The sequence below is a fragment of the Cucumis melo genome, chromosome 2 (assembly GCF_025177605.1).
Source record: "Cucumis melo cultivar AY chromosome 2, USDA_Cmelo_AY_1.0, whole genome shotgun sequence".
Lineage (NCBI taxonomy): Eukaryota > Viridiplantae > Streptophyta > Magnoliopsida > Cucurbitales > Cucurbitaceae > Cucumis > Cucumis melo.
In genome coordinates this window covers 12058486-12077495 of record NC_066858.1, presented here as the reverse complement: position 1 = coordinate 12077495, position 19010 = coordinate 12058486, and the positions used below count along the sequence as shown (strand labels likewise).

At 35.4% G+C, this 19010-nt stretch overlaps 1 protein-coding gene across 3 annotated transcripts; it reads left to right on the top strand.

Moving 5' to 3' along the window:
- Nucleotides 1-803: 803 nt before the first annotated feature.
- LOC103487265 (1-phosphatidylinositol-3-phosphate 5-kinase FAB1B-like) lies at nucleotides 804-15694 on the top strand. 3 transcript variants are annotated; one of them, XM_051081470.1, is made up of 15 exons: nucleotides 814-1076; nucleotides 1309-1386; nucleotides 2863-3522; nucleotides 4639-5334; nucleotides 6076-6229; nucleotides 6407-6754; nucleotides 7767-8627; nucleotides 8839-9170; nucleotides 9914-10037; nucleotides 10127-10291; nucleotides 10686-12185; nucleotides 12568-12834; nucleotides 14078-14219; nucleotides 14316-14403; nucleotides 14887-15694. In XM_051081470.1, the coding sequence occupies exons 3-15, from the start codon at nucleotides 2939-2941 to the stop codon at nucleotides 14915-14917; spliced, it is 5292 nt and encodes a 1763-aa protein (XP_050937427.1). In that variant the 5' UTR covers nucleotides 814-1076; nucleotides 1309-1386; nucleotides 2863-2938; the 3' UTR covers nucleotides 14918-15694. The 3 variants fall into 3 exon arrangements, with proteins under 3 accessions (XP_050937428.1, XP_050937427.1, XP_016899810.2); XM_017044321.2 differs by having other exon boundaries at nucleotides 817-1076; nucleotides 14078-14403; XM_051081471.1 differs by lacking the exons at nucleotides 14078-14219; nucleotides 14316-14403; nucleotides 14887-15694 and having other exon boundaries at nucleotides 804-1076; nucleotides 10686-12065; nucleotides 12145-12185; nucleotides 12568-12725.
- The last annotated feature ends 3316 nt before the right edge of the window (nucleotides 15695-19010 follow it).

The window sequence follows — 19010 nt, the reverse complement described above, 5'->3', positions numbered from 1 at the left end:
GTGGGTAAGAGTGAATTTCGTCTTGGACCCTATGTCCCAAACTATCCACCTAGTCTTATCCCTGAAATGAGAGGCTTATTTGGTCAATGCTAATGAGTTGCTTTCACCTATGCATATCTAAGGACAAAATTCTATAATTGTCTTAAACGGTTCAGACAAAAACGATATTTAGAATTCCTAACGAAAACAAAGATCATTGCAACGATATTGATAGAGTAATATGAACGATCTTGACGGTCGAAGATGAGAAAGATGAAGAAGAAGAGAAAGAATATTCAAGAAGAAGAATATTATCGAAGATGATGAATAAGGAAAAAATGATCAAGATGAAAAATATATAAGATGACATGAATAACTCAAAAAGAAAGTGAAAAATCAGAAAGAAGAAAAGAATCAGAATTGAAAATTAGTTATAATCCAGTAAGGACAAATATAAAATTTTGATAAAATAATTATCCATAATGAGCTTTTCTTAAATTGTTAGCAGGGTCGTAAATAGTTTCGAATTTGTAATATCCATGAAATATTTCCTTAATTAACGGGATTTGGAATGTGGATTATAATAATAAGAATAAGATAAGAGGGTACATTATATTATGAATGAAGAAGAGAGAAGGGCAACAAAATAGCAACGACGTCATTCCTTGAAACGGGTAACAAAACAACCTATGAAAATTCAATAGAAGAAGAAAAGAAAACTCATTTCTCTCTCTTTCTGTCTGTCTAGTCGTAGCACCCCAAATGCCTCAAAATTCCCAAAAAAAGGAAATGCGAAAGAAGAGAAAGTAGACAACCGATTGGAGAGAGAAATTGGGGTCGCCATTACCTGATTTCCAGAACGTGATCGAAACAAACAAGAATCAACAACAGAGTTCAACTGAAGAAAAGCCCCTCGTCGACGACCTACATTAAATCAAACAAACAACAAAACCGCCTCAAAATTCCACAGCTTTAATTTCTTTCTTTCTTTCTTTTTTCTATCTCTCCATTCCACTACATCACAAAATCCTCCTCCTCCTCCAATTTCCCTAGATCCTCCAATTGCATTCATTTCTATCATCTTCCCCTTTTCATAGGTTCCAATTACTCATTATTGCTTCCCTCTTTTCCTTTCATACGCCATTTGTTTTGTCTTCTAATTTTACCTGCTCTCTTCTTGCGTCATTCATTTCCATTTCTCTGATTCTGTTATTATATATATAACGTTATTCCACACGATTGATCATTCCATAATCTACGTATCCGCCTTGCATGCTGATATTCAATTCGACTATAATTAATTGCGTCTTCCTTCTGTTTGCATATCAGATTTTGGCGGCATGAATGTTTCGTTGCGTCAAGTTCGCTGGATTCACTCCCCTGGAAAATAACACCCGCTGTGATTTGGTAATGTTATTCAATTCATCCATTTTTCTCTTCTTTCATTTTTTATTTATATTCATTTTTCAATAGCTTCATTCAAATATGTTTAAACCTATTATTGAGTGTGCGTAGTGAAAATGGGTTTTTTGTTTTTGTTTTTTTTTTTTTTTTAAATTCTGGCAAACAACGTCGTGAGAGTTTAATTTTTTGCTTATTTATCTATAAGTACTTAATTAGTTTTATTATATGCTGAAGTTAACAAGCATAGGTCGTATGCCATACTTTAGACAAATTTTGTTGAGAAATGAATGAAAAGGTTAAGAGAGAAGTTAGAAACATAGAGATATGTTGCTTCGTGGAAGGCACATGATTCATGAGTTGGTAAGTAGCCTCTAGTTATTGTAGTCTCTATATTATAATAATCTCTATTTGAAGCGAGGATTAGAAAACATTAAACACGTTCAATCTCTTAATCAGAGAAGGTAAATAGTAACAATTGTAAGTTATAATAATGGACAGAAATACCATCTATTACAAATTAGAACCTTAAATATGAGTGATCTAATAACATCTGTTAACCCATGTATGGACGAGAGCCAAATAACCCGATATATAATAATTTAAATTGATTAGTTGGAAATTAGTAGCAATTTCATGACTAATAATTTAGTATAAGAACATTTTTAGAGAATTACAAATATAACAAAATCAATTGGTGATAGACCTCATTTCTAATGATTAATTTTATATAAACTCGTATTAATAACTGGTTTTGTCGTTGATATACTCTTTTGACGATATAGTCTATCATTGATAGTTTCCAAAAGTTAAATTTTAATTTTGTTATATTAAAAAAAATATATTCTTATCGTATAATATGTGTTAATACTTTGGAGTGATTGCTATACTTATAGATATCTTTAGTTAGCTCTGAATTAGAGAAAGGAAAGAAGAAGTGAGATAATATTTTGAGATTGAAAAGTTAGAGATATAAATAGTTCTATAGTATATAAAAAAAAAATGAGAGCCATTTTGCCATTTTAGCGAGGGAGAAATCACTTGGACATTATTGATGGCATCCTACTTTTATTTATTTAGAGAGTAAAAAAAAAAAAAAAAAAGGAAAATATGACAATGCATTCCAATAGTATTTCAAGAGTGGAAGAGAAACATGCCGCGAAATTCTGTTTAGAGAGTTCACTTTGTTTAAACAATACGTAGTAAGAAAATGGAAATTTGCTTTAAAGCAAACACGGAGGGAGAGGAAAGTCATTGACATAAAGGGGTTGTTCGAAAAGGTTAGAATATGGTTATTATTACTTGAAATCCGAAGATGTTGAAAGGAGTGATGGATTGAGGATAAAATGAAAATAAGATTTTTTTTTAAGATGGTAAAAATATGATAAGTTTAATACACCAATGAGTGCGGTATCAATATTAATAATTAAAAAGAAAATAACAAAGTTGATCAAAGAGTAATAGGGCGTGATTTAATATTAGATCGAAAGAGTAATGAGGTGCCGGATAAGCAGAGTGGGATGAGCGGAGTGGGGGCCGGTGGATTCCACGTCTTCGAATGGGCCATCCTGAAAACAAAATATCGGACCTGGTGGGTTTGGTGAAGTCGTGGATGCCATGGAGGTCCGACCCAGCAAACGTCTCGAGGGACTTTTGGATGCCCGACAAGAGCTGCAGAGTATGTTATGAGTGCGACTCTCAGTTCACGTTCATCAACCGGCGGCATCATTGCCGTCGCTGTGGTCGAGTTTTCTGTTCCAAGTGTACTGCAAACTTCATTCCTGCTCTATCCACCGATCCAACCAACGCTCGCGAGGATTCTGAAAAGATCAGAGTTTGTAATTATTGCTTCAAACAGTGGGGGAAGGAACCATCTTCCCTGCAAGATGGGGACAAAGCTACCAGCTCCGCTCTTAGTGTATCATCTTCTTCTACAAGCATGGGCAGCACCAAATCCGGCTACACTTGTCACAGTGCAATCAGCCATATTGCTTCAACGCCTTGCTCAACTAGTCGTCAATATTATGACCCCTATTGTTCTGCTGCCATCGCTGATGAGCACGACAATTTAAGAAATGGAAAGACCATAAATCGCACTACTTCTCTCATGACTTCATCATCCAGTTATTGTGGCTATTACAGGTATTCCGAGGCTTAATTATCATCTTCGTCCTACTAAACTATCTCCAAACGTCACTAACTTTTGAAATGTCTTAAGTTGCTAGTTTAGTCATTGAATTAAAGATGTTTATTGATCTGACTAAGATATATCTTAATTTTTACTTTTGTGTCTAATTTGTCCTCAACATATCCAAAATATTTAAAAATTATACTAGGGTGATGAAACCTTAAAATTTTAACTCTGTGTCTAGTAGGTACCTGAATTGAATTTTAAATACATCAGGTTACATTAGATATAAAATTTAACTTTACCCATTGAACTCAAAACTGAAAGTTCAAGGGCGGTTGAGATACTTTTTAAAATTGAGGGATTTATCGGACAGAAAATTGTAAGTTTAAATGCCTAAGAAATGATATTTTGGTCCTTCAGTTTATTTTGATTTTGATGAATTATTGACATAGTTTCAAAGTACTAGAACTGAACCGCATAGGTTAGAGATGAGCTTGGGGTAAGTGAATATAAGATGGAGATATTTCAACAAGATTAATCTAGGTATTCTAAACCTTACACTAAAAGATTCTTAGAATATTCAGGAGTAAACTAGATATTCTAAACCTTTGATGCTTACCAGGTCTGGCCCGTGGAGTAGTAATTTGACATGTTATGTGAGTAAGAAATCTTGTGCTGGAATTTCTTAAATTTCCTTTTCTTCCTATTTTGTAACGATAACTACTTATAGGACTTTGTGCAAACGTTCAAGCCCAAAGGCGAAGGGTGTGTTGTACTAAAAAGAATGAACGGAGTTTTAAAGTGTAGATATAATATTGAAGTTTCATATATCCAATTACGTAATCTGGTAGAATTAGCGATGATTTAAGTTCTCATCACTTGCTAGATCTCCCTCTTTATTTGTGCTAGAGACGATGCTATTGAATCCTGGTTGTTTTAATTCTTTTGAAGCTCTACTTGTTCCCTTGTAGTTGCCTTCTTATAAGTTATATGCAATATGCTTTAGCCGATGCATGCCTTTAATTATGAATAGATGCCATTATGTGGATTTCTCTACCATTTTGTTCATCAGATATTTATATTCAGGTCATTGTTGATTGTTGTTTACTGTTGTAATTTCCTTTTAGGAGTGATGATGAAGATGATGATTATTATTATGGAATGTATCGCTCAGATTCCGAATCCAGGCATATCTCCCAGTCTGATGATTATTATTGTGCTGTAAACATTGATGGAGGTTTGAATCTTGAGAGAGAGAACACAAGCACAAAGGGTTCACCTGTGAATTTTGACACTCAGTGTCCAAGGGGTAATGAGGAATCTAGTGAAGACTCTGATGAAAATGACAAAGGCTCTGAATGTGATTTTCCTACTTATGCGATGCAAAATAAAGATCATGAACCAATGGATTTTCAGAACAATGGGATTCTCTGGCTTCCCCCAGAGCCAGAAGATGAGGAGGATGAAAAGGCTCTTTTGTTTGAGGATGACGATGATGTCTGTGCTCCAGGTGAATGGGGACATCTTCATTCTTCCTTAAGCAGTGGAGAATGCCCCATGAAAGGAAAGTCAAGTGAGGATTACAAGAAAACTGCAAAAAATGTGGTAGAAGGGCATTTTAGAGCTCTCGTCAGTCAACTTTTGGAGGCCGAGAATCTTCCTATAGGTGATGCACCCAACGAAGATGGCTGGCTAGATATAATAACATATCTGTCCTGGGAAGCAGCTGCAGTTCTGAAGCCAGATACGAGCAAGAGTGGAGGTATGGATCCTGGTGGTTATGTTAAGGTTAAATGCGTTGCTGGTGGAAAGCGTAGTGAGAGGTAAGTTAACTTCATATACCAATAAAGGTCCATTTAAGCTTTATTATATTCATATACGAATGTCAGTTGATTGCTTGAATATTGACTCAATATTTGACCAAGGATCAGGTTATAGTCTAGCAAGTGAGTGCCTATTTTGTGGACTAGAATTCATTTTCTTACATGGATATAGTGCTCTCAATATTTGACCAAGGATCAGGTTATAGTCTAGCAAGTCAGTGCCTATTTTGTGGACTATAGAATTCATTTTCTTAAATGGATATAGTACTCTCATAATTCTTTTTCCTTAATTTCTTTTTTTTTCTTTTTTTCACTCCTTTTAGGAGTTTGTTTCCTTTGAACAATGTGGTATGTATTCTTTTAATAAAAAAATTGTTTCTTGTTCAAAAGAGTTTGTGATCATAGTTGAATCATGTTATTTACGGAATTAGCATGATCTATGGTGTTTGTCGTAATTTTGTTTCGGTTGTCTTGACGAATTCTTCACATGCTTTCAAAGTTTCTACATACATTTAGATAGAATGTAATATGAGATTTTAGAGATCAGTTATTATCAAATGGTTCCTTATTTTGAAATGTTGTCATAAGATCCAACCCAAGTATTTCAGCATTGTCAATACATTTCGTTTTACCACGTTAGAATTTGACTCCGTGTGTAGTGTCTTTTTTTCTTGTTAGACTTATGGTTACTTTGTTACTGTAAGGGTTTTTTGGTTTGATTTGGCTACAATACTTTTGCAGTATCATTGTTAAAGGCATCATCTGCAAGAAGAATGTAGCACACCGGCGGATGACAAGAGGAATATCTAAACCACGTTTTTTCGTCCTTGGGGGAGCTTTGGAGTATCAACGTGTTACCAATCACTTGTCAAGTTTTGATACTTTGTTGCAGCAGGTTTCAAACTGTTTACCCTTATCCTTTTCATTAGGTTTGTATGTTGAAGTTTTTATTCTGTAGATTTCTTGTACTTCAACTCCTATGTCCTGTTGATGTACTGGCGATCAATAATTAAGAAGTTATGGCATTTGGTATACTTATTTTTCTTTATGGGTTCCTTGTATGTACATCCAGGAACTTGACCATTTGAAGATGGCTGTTGCTAAGATTGATGCTCATCATCCTAATGTTCTTTTGGTAGAGAAATCAGTGTCTCGCCATGCTCAGGAGTACCTTCTCTCAAAAAACATCACTCTTGTTCTAAATATTAAAAGATCACTTTTAGAGCGTATTGCTTGCTGCACTGGGGCAAATATAATTCCTACTGTCGATCATGTTGCATCGCTAAAACTCGGTTATTGTGATGCATTTCGTGTGGAGACCTTTGTTGAAGAGCATGATAGTGGTGATGGCCAAGGTGGAAAGAAATCAACGAAGACCTTGATGTTCTTTGAGGGATGTCCAAAGCCTCTATGTTGTACTGTAAGTCTTTGATATCAACAAGAACAAATATTATTTTAAATGAGAACAAACGACATTAGTCATGCTCATAGTTTAAAACTAAGTTCATCATAATTGTGAAAAGGCTAAGAGACTGACTTCTACAAGTTGGCGTTCAACTTGCCACCTCCCAATCTTCTATTGCCCGGTCTCTCAATCTCTCTAAATGTTCTATTACTTCCCTCAATTTAGATTCCCTACAAAATGACAAAGCTCCAATACTTTGCCCGTCTCCCTAAGGGGAGGATTTGAAAACTTTGTCTTTATCTAGATAGGTGATTTTTCATTTTGTATGGCAGTGCAACTGAGTTGTCTCTTAGCAGGATGTAAATGCTTTCTGCCCAAGACTTATCTAAAACAATTTTGTTGTAGTTTTAAATCCTGGAGTATACAGATCCATTAAAAGTAGATTCTCAGTTTTTAATTTCTTGAGGGAAAAGACCAGTACGTCAGTATGCATTGTCTTTAATATGTGATACAATTCTGTAGATGAAGGTTGTCTTTAGAAACTGTGCCAACAATTCGTTGACTTCAGTTTACCTCTCTTGAAGCAACAGTAGGCTTTTTAGCCAACATCGAGAAATAAAAATAAGCTTTTAAGAACTAGTTTGTGAAGTTTTCAAAACTTGGCTTAGATTTTGAAAACGCTGGTAGGAAGTAGACAATAAAACACGGAAACTCACAACTAGAAGTAGTATTTATAAGCTTAATTTTTAAACCCAAATGGTTATTAATGGGTGCAATTAATTTTTCTTTGTAGTAGCAAATTTAGTGTAGGAGATACTGCGATATTGATTGTTTTAATTTTAGTGTCCTCTTCTGTTAGTAGATCGTTTTAGAGTGTGTCGAAATGACATGGCAATATAATATACCAAATCTACAGTTAAGACTTTTTCTATAGAACTAGCTAGTGCTTTTCTCTGCAATGTTATCTGACCAGACTTACTAGATATAACAGTCAGAAATAATGTCAACAAACTGTTTTTGGCTTCAGATTTTGCTCAGGGGTGCCAGTGGGGATGAACTCAAAAAAGTTAAGCACGTTGTCCAATATGCAACTTTCGCTGCCTATCACCTGGCTCTAGAAACATGTTTTCTGGCTGACGAAGGTGCTTCAGTTCCAGAGCTCCCATTGAATTCCCCAATAACAGTTGCTCTTCCTCATAATCCATCAAATATAGACAGGTCTATCTCCGCAATACCTGGCTTTACTTGCCCATTGCCAGTAAAGTCTCCAGAGCCTGAACCCATCATGGAGATCGGGCAATCTGGAAAAGATGCTGTTTCATCTAGAGACTTGTCTATAATTAGTCATAATGTAGAAAATTTGAACTCTTTAGAACCCACCTTAAGTTTATTAGAGTCCAATGCTACCTCCACTTCCTTTTCCTTTTTGAAGCAGGATTTTTCTACTATGCTTTCCTCCAAATTTGATTCTGAAGGAAAGAGAAGTCTTGACAGCAAAGAATATTCAATGGGCATGATGACTATCAAGGAAGAAGCAGAGGAAGATGGCGATCCAGTTTCAAGTTCTGGTAAACGTGAGGCTTCAAGTCGACATGCTAACTCTAAAATCCTAGTGAGCAGGAATTCATTGGATTCAAATACTCAAAGTCCTAATGATTCAACATCTCAAGGACCTGAAAACTCCAATACTGATCTAGTGACCACCAAATCTTCAAGGGAAGATTTCCCCTTGTCGCCTTCTGACCAACAAAACATCTTGGTGTCGTTGTCCACACGTTGTGTGTGGAAGGGAACTATTTGCGACCGTGCTCACCTGTTACGAATTAAATACTATGGGAGCTTTGACAAGCCTCTGGGTCGGTTTTTACGAGATAATTTGTTTGATCAGGTAAAATGGTCTTTTGATGATTTCTAAGCTCTAGCTTGATAATATTCGTCATGCCTCCTTCTGTGAGGATTTGTGTACCCCTTGGCCTTTAGTTTCTCCATCCTTTTAGGAATATACTCATCTGTTTTTTTCCTATATAAATGATCTGGTGATAAAAGAAATGTTTTTTCCATAACTGAAAGCATTATCTTTATTATCTTGGCATTGGCAGAATTATCGATGCCATTCATGTGGCATGCCGTCTGAGGCACATGTTCATTGTTACACGCATCCACAAGGTAGCCTTACGATATCTGCTAAGAAGCTCCCTGACTTTTTCTTACCTGGGGAACCTGAAGGTAAAATTTGGATGTGGCATCGGTGTTTGAAGTGCCCTCGAACCAATGGTTTCCCACCAGCCACCCGGAGAGTTATTATGTCTGATGCCGCCTGGGGTTTATCTTTCGGTAAATTTTTGGAGTTAAGTTTTTCAAATAATGCAGCTGCCAGCCGTGTTGCTGGTTGTGGTCATTTCCTTCATAGAGATTGTCTCCGGTTCTATGGGTATGGTTTTTCTTTTCCCTTTTCATATTATTTCACTTCTCCATTAATGAAGGTTGATTGTCACTGCCTGGTCAGTTCTGAGCTTGACTGGAAATCAACAAGTTTACTTTATATCTGTTTTTTAATCTCATAAACGTTGACCATGTTTGCATTTGTACAAGGCCATATCAAAATGACAATGAAACAATGTCAGTCAATTTTGAAAGGTGGAGGCTTTGGATGGTTGAACTAGACTTGTTTCTTGTTGCTGCATTACAATGATACCTTCAACTAACGAGATTTTTTGTTTTTGTTTTTGTTTTTCTTTTTTTGTTTTAATCATTGTTTTTTATTTGAGACTAGAAATTTCTATCTATAAATTGAAAACGGTAAACAAACATAGTTGATGGGGAGAATTTTTAAATAATAATTTAAAATAATTTTTTTCTTTCTTAATTTTTAAATAATAAGTTTGTTTAAGAGCATTAATCTCTTCTATAACCACCAATGGTCATATTCTGCTAGTAGGTCCTTAGTTACAGAATTTTTCCAGTTTCTTTTGTGTAATTTTCATAAATTGGATTCCTTTTGTGATCTTGAATTGTTATTTTGGCTTTCTGTTGGACACTTAACATTTGTATTTTCCGTTCTTTCGTTGGAATGGAAGTTCTAATTAATTTCCTGTTAAAGGAAAAGAAATATGCTTGAGATTCCAGTTAAATACATCCTTATGTGTATCTATCATTATTCATTCACATCTGCAGGTTTGGAAGAACGGTTGCTTGCTTCCACTATGCAGCAATCAATGTTCAGTCCGTTCATATCCCACCATCCATGATTGAATTTCACCTTAACAATCTGGAGTGGATTAATAAGGAAGCAAATGAGGTGCAACAACCTTGAATTATACGTCAATTGGAGACCTAAAGCCACTGATTTTAAATGTTGAAAGACTAATAGGTGGTCTCTTCTATTAGGTACATAACCGGGCTAAAACTCTATTTGATGAAGTATGTAAAGCTCTTCCTCTGATTTCAAAGAATGAATCTGGCGCAGAGCAAGAAGATTTTGGAGTAGATGAATTGAACAATTATATTCAAGAACTAGAGCAAATCATTAATATGGAGAAAGAAAATTTTGAGGTAGATTTTTGGACTGTGGTTTTATTTTTCTAATCATATCATAGTTTTGAAACTGACAATAAGTCGATAAGTCATTCATAGGCATTTAGTGACTTGATGCCCTTGGGGTGATTCCCTAATGGCGTAATCCTATCTGCCGAATTTTGAACACCTTATTTGAAATATAGAATTAAGTAGTTTTTTTTTGGCGTCATTTCTAAAGTTGACCTTATGTGACAAACGATGGTCATTGTCTTAATTTTATAGATAAACAAACAATTTTCCTATTATGTAATATGGATTATTATAGGCCAGTGATATTTCTAGGTTGTCATTTTCATTGCATTGTGGAGCTTTCTTTGTGGGGAAGGAAGCTTTATACTTTGCTTTATTGATTTATATCCAGTTATTATAGGTGCATTTTAATAAAGTACTATCTGGAGGGACAACAGTCAGCCAACCTACCGTTGATATTTTTGAGATCAATAAACTGCATATGCACATTCTCTTTCTTTCATATATTTGGGTTCAGCGCTTAAATTACGTAGCCACTTTGAGAAAGAAGCATTCCCCTGATGGTTCGAGCAATGACATCTCAACACTTGAGGAAAAGGAACTTAATTCATTGGAAGAGTTGGTGGAATTGACTCTGGCATCTGGACGTGATGAATTCTTTGGTGGTTGTGATAATGATTCTCTACCTCCAGAGTCAAAGCGTGAGGCGGGTCTTGGTAGAGAAGGTAATTCAGGAAATATTAGCCGATTGAATGAAACTAATCGAGAAAAGAATATTGACCTTGGTGGACAGGAGGATGATTTTTGTCTTTCTCCGGTTAATTCTGAGCCCGTAGATGTTGGAATAGGCATACGAAGGGCTAATTCAGTTGGAGAATATCCAATTATGACCGATTTATCTGGTACTCTTGATGCTGTTTGGAAAGGTGTAATTCACCCGAATAGTCTAATATTTGAGGATAGTTTTTCTCGAACTAACTCGGCCATTCTGGAGCCATTGGCAGGACAATCTGATATGGAAAAGTGTACTGCTAACGGAATAGAGACAGCTCATCTTCTTCATTCTGCCTTAGTTTTAACAAGTGATGATTCTGTTGAGACAATCACAAATTCGACATCAATGCCTCCTTCAGCATATAATACAAAAATTTCGTTGTTGAATATTCCAAAGTCTGACATTTCTGACTACAGTTCTGTCTTCATTTCATCGTATAGGGAATTAGAAAAGCAAAGCCATCTTCGGCTTCTAATGCATGTTGGTTCCAGTGATACCGTTGTTCCTGTCTACGATGAGGAGCCTACTAGCATTATTGCATATTCATTGCTTATGCCAGAGTATATTGCTCAGATGTCTGAGCCAGTTAAAGGAATGGAAGCTTCAGATACTGCACGCTCTTTACCCGTTATTGGTTCTGTTAAAATGAACTCGATTAAAACATGTGATGAAGAAGGTTCAGATGCCTACAAAACTCTTAGATCCAATGAAGAGACCATTTTATCCATGCCTAGAACCGAAAGTCTTCAGTTTGAGGATCTTGTTTGTATGACTAAGGATTTGCATACGAGAGTTTGTTTTGTAAATGAGACTCCTTTGGGGCCAGTGAAATACACCATAACGTGCTACTTTGCTAAGAGGTTTGAGGCATTAAGAAAAAAGTGTTGCCCTTCAGAGTTAGATTTTGTAAGGTCTCTTAGTCGTTGTAGGAGGTGGGGAGCCCAAGGTGGCAAAAGCAACGTTTTCTTTGCCAAAACTTTAGATGAGCGATTTATTATCAAACAGGTGACAAAAATAGAGTTGGAATCGTTCATTCAGTTTTCAAAAGCTTATTTTATATATTTGTCTCAAGCAATTTGCACAGGTTGCCCAACTTGCTTGGCAAAGGTTGTGGGGATGTATCAGGTACAATATGTTTTTATGTTTTTATTTTCTTACATTGAAGTTGGTGGTGAATCCTCTAAAGAAAGTTCTAAAAAGGATCTGATGGGAGTTTAAAAAATAAAAATGATACTCAGATGACCTATGTTTTAAAAAAATCTTAATTCTTTCGAGGAAGAGATGGATTTTTATTTAGTTTTGTAATTCTATTAACCATTTCATACTCGAGAAGAATTTGGGTTGAAATCACATTTGAAATTGACATTTTGTGCATAATTATTTTCTTTGGAAACAAACACCGTTCGCAATAATACTTGTTTTCCTTGGAAAAAAGTTGAATTGAAGTTTTGTTTCGTTTTGTTTTTTTCTTTTTTTTTTTTTTTTTTTTTTTGGTGTTGTCTTGAAGGTGTCCTCAAAACATCTGAAGGGAGGAAAAGAATGCAAGGTTGATGTTCTAGTCATGGAGAATCTTCTGTTTCGGCATAACGTGACACGACTTTATGACCTAAAAGGATCTTCTCGATCACGCTATAACCCCGACACGAGTGGAAAAAATAAAGTTCTTTTGGATCAGAATTTGATTGAATCTATGCCAACTTCTCCAATATTTTTGGGCAGCAAGGCGAAGCGGTTGTTAGAAAGAGCTGTTTGGAATGATACATCATTTTTGGCTGTAAGTTTAATTTATCTTCTTAGTGTCACCATAAATCATTTCCAAAGTCTTGATGTTCTCAAGGGAGTTTCCTGGATGCAATGTGAGTTATGGGCTTGAATCAATCTATATAAATCTGCATTTTCATTTCAAACATCTCTAGTGTGTTCCTGCTACTAAATATTGTGTGTATGAATAACTATTTTTTTTGTGTATGAATAACTATTTTTTTTTCAAGTCTTGTATGGTACCTAGTTGAATAATGTTACTCCTATAGTAGACTTTGTAGAATTCAATTTTAACTTTAATAAATACTGCATACTGGTAGAGATTGTCCATAATATATTATGGATCTGCATTCTAATTGCAAAATGATAGGCAGAATACTCAAGGCCATAGAATTTAACATTACATATTTCTTGTGCTTCCATTTTTTCCTCCTTATATCAGCGGGTATTCTGTAGTGAGCTTAAGAGATCAACCCTTTCATATTTTGTACTAAAGTTTACTTTTGGTATTTTGGTCCACAGATTAAGTTAATACGGTGCAGGATTAAGAGATCAAGTCTAAATTTGGGATCTGGTTTACTTATTTTAGGGTATTAGTTTCTTAATACTATTGGTTATATAAATCTTTTTAAATCACCAATTCATCCAAAAGCTTAAGAGTTAAAGGCAAATTTAATTATATATCACTAACACTCCCCCTCACTTGTGGGTTTGAAATATTTTTAAGGCCAACAAGTAGAAATCAACTTTAATTGGGGAGGAAACAACAATGCAGGGGTTCGACGACATGACCTCCTTGGACCACCTGCTATGATACCATCTTAAATGATCAATTCACTCAAAAGTTTAAACTAGTGGTTGAAGGCAAATTCAATTATATATCACTAACAAGTCAATTAAGCTTATAAACACTGCTTTCACCTGTGTTTTTTTTCTTATGTTTTACTATCATTGAAAATGATATCCAAGTGATATCAGAATCTAAGCCAAATTTTGAAAACATGAAAAAGAGAAGCTTGTACGCTGCAACATTTTATCATATTTCATGCGGGTGTGATTATATATAGAAGAATAAGTAATATAAATTAGATATATGAAATTCACATATGGTATTGTATAAAAACATGCTTCTACGGTTTATTATTTGCACAGATTACCGAAATCCAAGGTTTTTCCTTTTTGTTCTCCAGTTTGGTGATTGGTGTATTGTTTGATCATATGCATGACTAATTTAGTATCTCAAATTTTGGGTGCAGTCGATTGATGTCATGGACTACTCACTATTGGTTGGCTTGGATGAGGAAAAGCAAGAGCTGGTTGTGGGGATTATTGATTTTATGAGGCAATATACTTGGGATAAGCATCTTGAAACTTGGGTGAAGAACTCAGGCATTCTAGGTGGGCCCAAGAACGCTGCTCCTACTGTCATTTCACCTCATCAATACAAGAAACGTTTCAGAAAAGCTATGACTACATATTTTCTTATGGTTCCAGATCAATGGCCATCCTCAACGGTCAGCCCTAGTGAGTCCCATCCCGATCTCTGTGACGAGAACTCGGAACCTGAGAATTCGTGGGACTGGTAAGTTCGCAAATATTCTGGATATGATGTACAAATTTTTCTGCATTTTTTTAGTTATTCTCCAGTCTTTGCACAACTATGCCGTGAATGATGAATTACTTGATTCTTTTGGGCAAAGAGCTTTTCTCAATTATGTTATTTCCCGATGGCCTGGATACTACCAGGCTATATACATTGGTAGTGCTTTTGGCACGACTAAAAGCACTTTGCACTCAAAATTAGAGTACTTTTGAAAACAAGTTAAGATCAATAAAACCCACTTTTAATGATTTATTGTAATTTACTACATGAAGCATAACCATTGGTTATAATGTATTTATACATACATAACATATGCTCAAGTATATTTGTCATTTTTATAGCGTAACTGTATGGATGATAAGATTCTTGTTAGTAAAGTTTCATTACTAGATGACATGAATGTCCAAGAATATTAAAATTGTAGTTTTTTATTTTGAATATGTTTATTTGGCTTGTCTTCAGCAAACACTATGTTGAACACAGCGATTGGTGAGAAGGGAAAACAGTGCCATTTTGTGTAGTATTACTTGCTTGGAGAAAACATGTTGGGTTGACCAGAGCCCCAATGAGCCTACACATGGAAGAAGCCATGCTGAACAGGGATAATCGATCAGTCTTTGACTTCGATACAAATATCAGATGGAACGTTTGAGCCCATGCTTTGGCCTTGTCTAAAGGAGGGGAATTTAGCATTTTTCCCTAGTCAATCAAGTACTCTATTCCTTTTGGTAAATCCAAGCCTGCCGCTGCGGTAGAAGCATGATCCATCGCTTAACTAACTTGAGGTCCTAAAAAGATTGTCGAGCCCTCTGCAATCGCTTGAATTGCCATGGCCCGACCACACTAGACCACGACCGTATCAGAAGAATTGCTTTGTGAATAGTAGTAAGAAACAAGCACGGTAAGTTATGCCTTGGTACCGGTTTTTCTCTTGTTTGCCCTTTAGAAGACCATCTTCCAACTTTTGGAGACTAGTTGAGAACTTTGGTGGATAACATTTGTCAAGCAGAAAGTTATCTCCCTCGAATAATTTTTTTAAAAAAAATGTTTTGCGGAGGGCGGTAGTGCGTCGATTGTTCGGAGAGTATGCCTCACCAACAACATAGAATGTAAATGATTCCCAATCTGATTCATTTCAAACAAGTTGACAAAACTAAGTAACTGAAATTGTTTTAAGGACTCATTCTTGTAGGTGTTCTAGGATACAATATATCATACACAAGCAAATGTAATTTGAAATTTTTATATAATGTATTCTTTTGTTCTTTAATTCTTATAATTATATCATCTAGCATCTCTACTTTTTTTTTTTTTTAAGTTATTATTAATGTTTATTGATTTCTAGAGAAAGGAATAGATTCGGATGTAAATGGGTTTTTCTTAAAATTGACCTACTGTGGTTAAGTTATGTACGGACAACATCCAACTGTACCTGATTGGGTTGGGTCTTGTCAAACTCGATTTGAGGTTGTTTAATATATATTTTGTAGGTTTTTGTTAGTTTTTTTTTCATTTTGCTGACATCTCGCAAACATCTAGAATTTTCTATAAAAAGATATCCTACCATTTGGCTCCTTCGAGCATCTCCAAAGTAAATTAGCTTATATGCGCATATGTCATGTTACTCCAAAAAGTAATTTATATAAAAAATGGACTTTCAAAATTAATAAAAAGATCAAAAGTACCTTATTTTATGCAAAGAATATGGGCATTCTTGTAAATTCAACCTACTGAGATCTTACATTATCTTTATCATCTTGTCTTACATTATCTATGTCATCTTGTGTGTATGTCGAGGGTGCAGCTTCCATCTATTCACAATGAACTACATATTAGTATATGAAAAATCACAATGAAATAACGAGTTCGATACGATCACTAAATACATACTATGTCTATAATTGAAGTGTTTTTTGACAATATTATATCATGCATGAACCACATGACATAATACCCGCATTCAACAATATTGAACTGCTTTGGGCATTATATACACAACAAAGAAGAATATAACTTATGTTTAGAATTATCCAAATGAATTTACTATAAACCCTGAACCCTAAATAAGCTTGAGACTTTTAAAGAGCTTGGAAGGTTAGATTTTGAGTGAAGTTAAGATGGGGAAATTAAAACTCAAGTAGTGTCATTTTAAGTATGTCATGGTAGGTGGGAAGAATGAAAACTAAGGAAAGATGGAGAAGTTGAGGTTGAAGTTATGATGGGATGATGGAAGAAAAGTTGAGGAAAAGATTGTTGTTAGCCAAGTGACAAATTTTGAGTGTCATGGTAGCCAAAGTAAGTGCCTTGGAAAGGGAATCCCGGGGCAACCTTGTGAGATCTCGATCAAGATTTGAGACAGAAAGTCGATTCTAGGACAAAACTATAAACCCCAAACCTTTGAAGAAAACTTAAGTTTTTTAAGTGGCTGGAAAGTTTAGGTGGTAAAGGGAGTTAAGGATAAAAAGTGTCATAAAAAGTGTCATGGTTATTGTAAAAGATAAAAATTTGGTCAAGTCTTGAGATTTAAGAGCAAGGTGTTTAGAGGTTATCTTGGTGTAGTATAAGCGGTCAAAAGTAAGAAAATAACCTCTAAGTGAGTGTCATTAGACATCTTAGAGGTTAGTTGCTTGTGTATTGGGTGGCCAAAAGAAGGAAGAAAACCTCTAAAGAGGTTAGTAAGCGTCTAGGCTTGGCAAAGAGACTAAAGCATGAATGAAAGACATTAGGCGAGAAGAGAACTTCTAAAGGAGTGTCATTCGACGAGGAAGGCTATTGTATAGAGGTTATTTTGTCTCTTGAAAGGTTAGGCGAGAAAGCTTGGCAACTTGGAGTTGAGCGAGAAGCATGTCCCGCGAGAATAGCTTGGAGGTTAGCATTGCAATGACTCTAGGCGTTTGAGCTTGTTAAGGGACATTGGACATTTTGGTTAGGCGAGATGATGAAGAGGTGGAGTCGGTGAAGTGATTTGCAGGTGTGCTTACATGCTTAACCTAGATTTCAGCTAGTAGGAGGTGTCAATAAAGACTCATACAAAGTGCAATATAAATAGGTCACTTTGGATGATAATTTCTCCCATTTCAATCGTGTGTTTTGGCTAAAATTACTTTCAAAAGATCATAAATTGAGCCTAATTTATAGCTTGGGCTGTCGGACGAATTTGAGCAAGGGAAGATCGAGTTTGAGTTGAAGAAAGGAAAAAAGGTCAGATTTCGGGTGAATCTGTGCAAGGTAGATTTCCAAAAGGCTGTAGAGTTCATTCTTTGGAATTTGAAGCTGTAAAATTTGAGGTAAGAAAGTTAAGACATTTTCGAGCAACTTTATTGAAGGAAATATTTATATTTGAGTTCTGGATTTTAAAATATTAAACTCTAAAGTGAAGTTAAGGTTCTGGCAGAAAAATGAGGTTCTGGGCAAGTTGGGGGCTGGCCAAGTGATGGACTATGCTAGGTGAGATGGGTGTGTGGTTTGCTATTCTTAGAGATTAGTGTGTTGAAGGTTGGTGTTGAATGCACGACCTACGTGCGCCCAATGCAGCACGCGAGGAGGGCTGTACGGGACGCCAGGCACGCGGCTAGGGTGAGGCACGGGGAAAACCTCTTGTGAGGTTAGCATGTGAGCAGCTCAGCACGCGTGGCCAAAGCCTGCCGCCCACCTATGTGTGTCAGACAGTGCATGAGGCGTTTTGGGTAATTTTTAGTGGTTTTTGGAGTTTTTAAGTACACTTTTGGTACTTCATCGTTTTAGTGGTTAAAGAAAGTTAAATGGATTATTTTACCTTATTTTCAAGTCAAGAAGAGATCAGAAAAATTTATAAACCAAGGATTTAAGATTGTATCTGAGAGTGATAAATGAATTTATTAAAGTGATTTCTAACATGTTCTTAAAGTTATTTCATGAATGATTTATCTTAAATGTTTGAGCTATTTTATGAACGATTTTCAAGCATATTATTGTTTAAAGTATTTATTCAAGATTATTGTTTACTGAGAAATGAGTTTAAAGGTTATGTAAAAGGATTCTAGAAGGAATTTAAAGTTTAAGGTTATGACTTTATAAATGTTTTATCGGAACCAAGTTGTCTAAAAAATTACTCGTAATGGGGCATACTTAAAATTACCTGTAATGGAACAGGATTAAAATTATCCATTATGGGTTAGGATTATAAAATACCCATTACAGGGCATGATTATAAATTACCCGTTACAGGGCAGGATTGGAGTTGGTATCGAGTAATCTCTACCACCTCCCAGGAATAAATGGAGTTGGTGTCAAGTAATCTTCACCACCTCCCAAGAGTAGATACTTGGATTTTGAGTAGGAAAACAACGATTTATGTTACTGTTTCTAAATGCCTTGAGGTTTAAGCTTTCATGTTATGATTTAACGTTTACTGTTTCAAGGTTTTATGAGTTATTGTTTCTAAAGGTTTATGAAAAGTTATTTAGAAAAGGGTAATTATAATGGGTAGCAATGTTTAGAATAATTATTAAGTATGCAACAATATTTTAAAAAAATTGCAAATATAGCAAAATCTATCAGTGATAGCTTCTATCGTTGATAGACTCTTATGGTTTATCAGTGATAGA

Bases quoted from the DNA above. Each gene is read 5' to 3' on its own strand.
- LOC103487265 (XM_017044321.2), top strand. From the start codon at position 2,939: ATGGGCCATCCTGAAAACAAAATATCGGACCTGGTGGGTTTGGTGAAG. The intron at 6,755-7,766 runs GTAAGTCTTTGA...TTTTGGCTTCAG, and splicing joins CAAAGCCTCTATGTTGTACT to ATTTTGCTCAGGGGTGCCAG. The intron at 12,835-14,077 runs GTAAGTTTAATT...TTTTGGGTGCAG, and splicing joins ATGATACATCATTTTTGGCT to TCGATTGATGTCATGGACTA.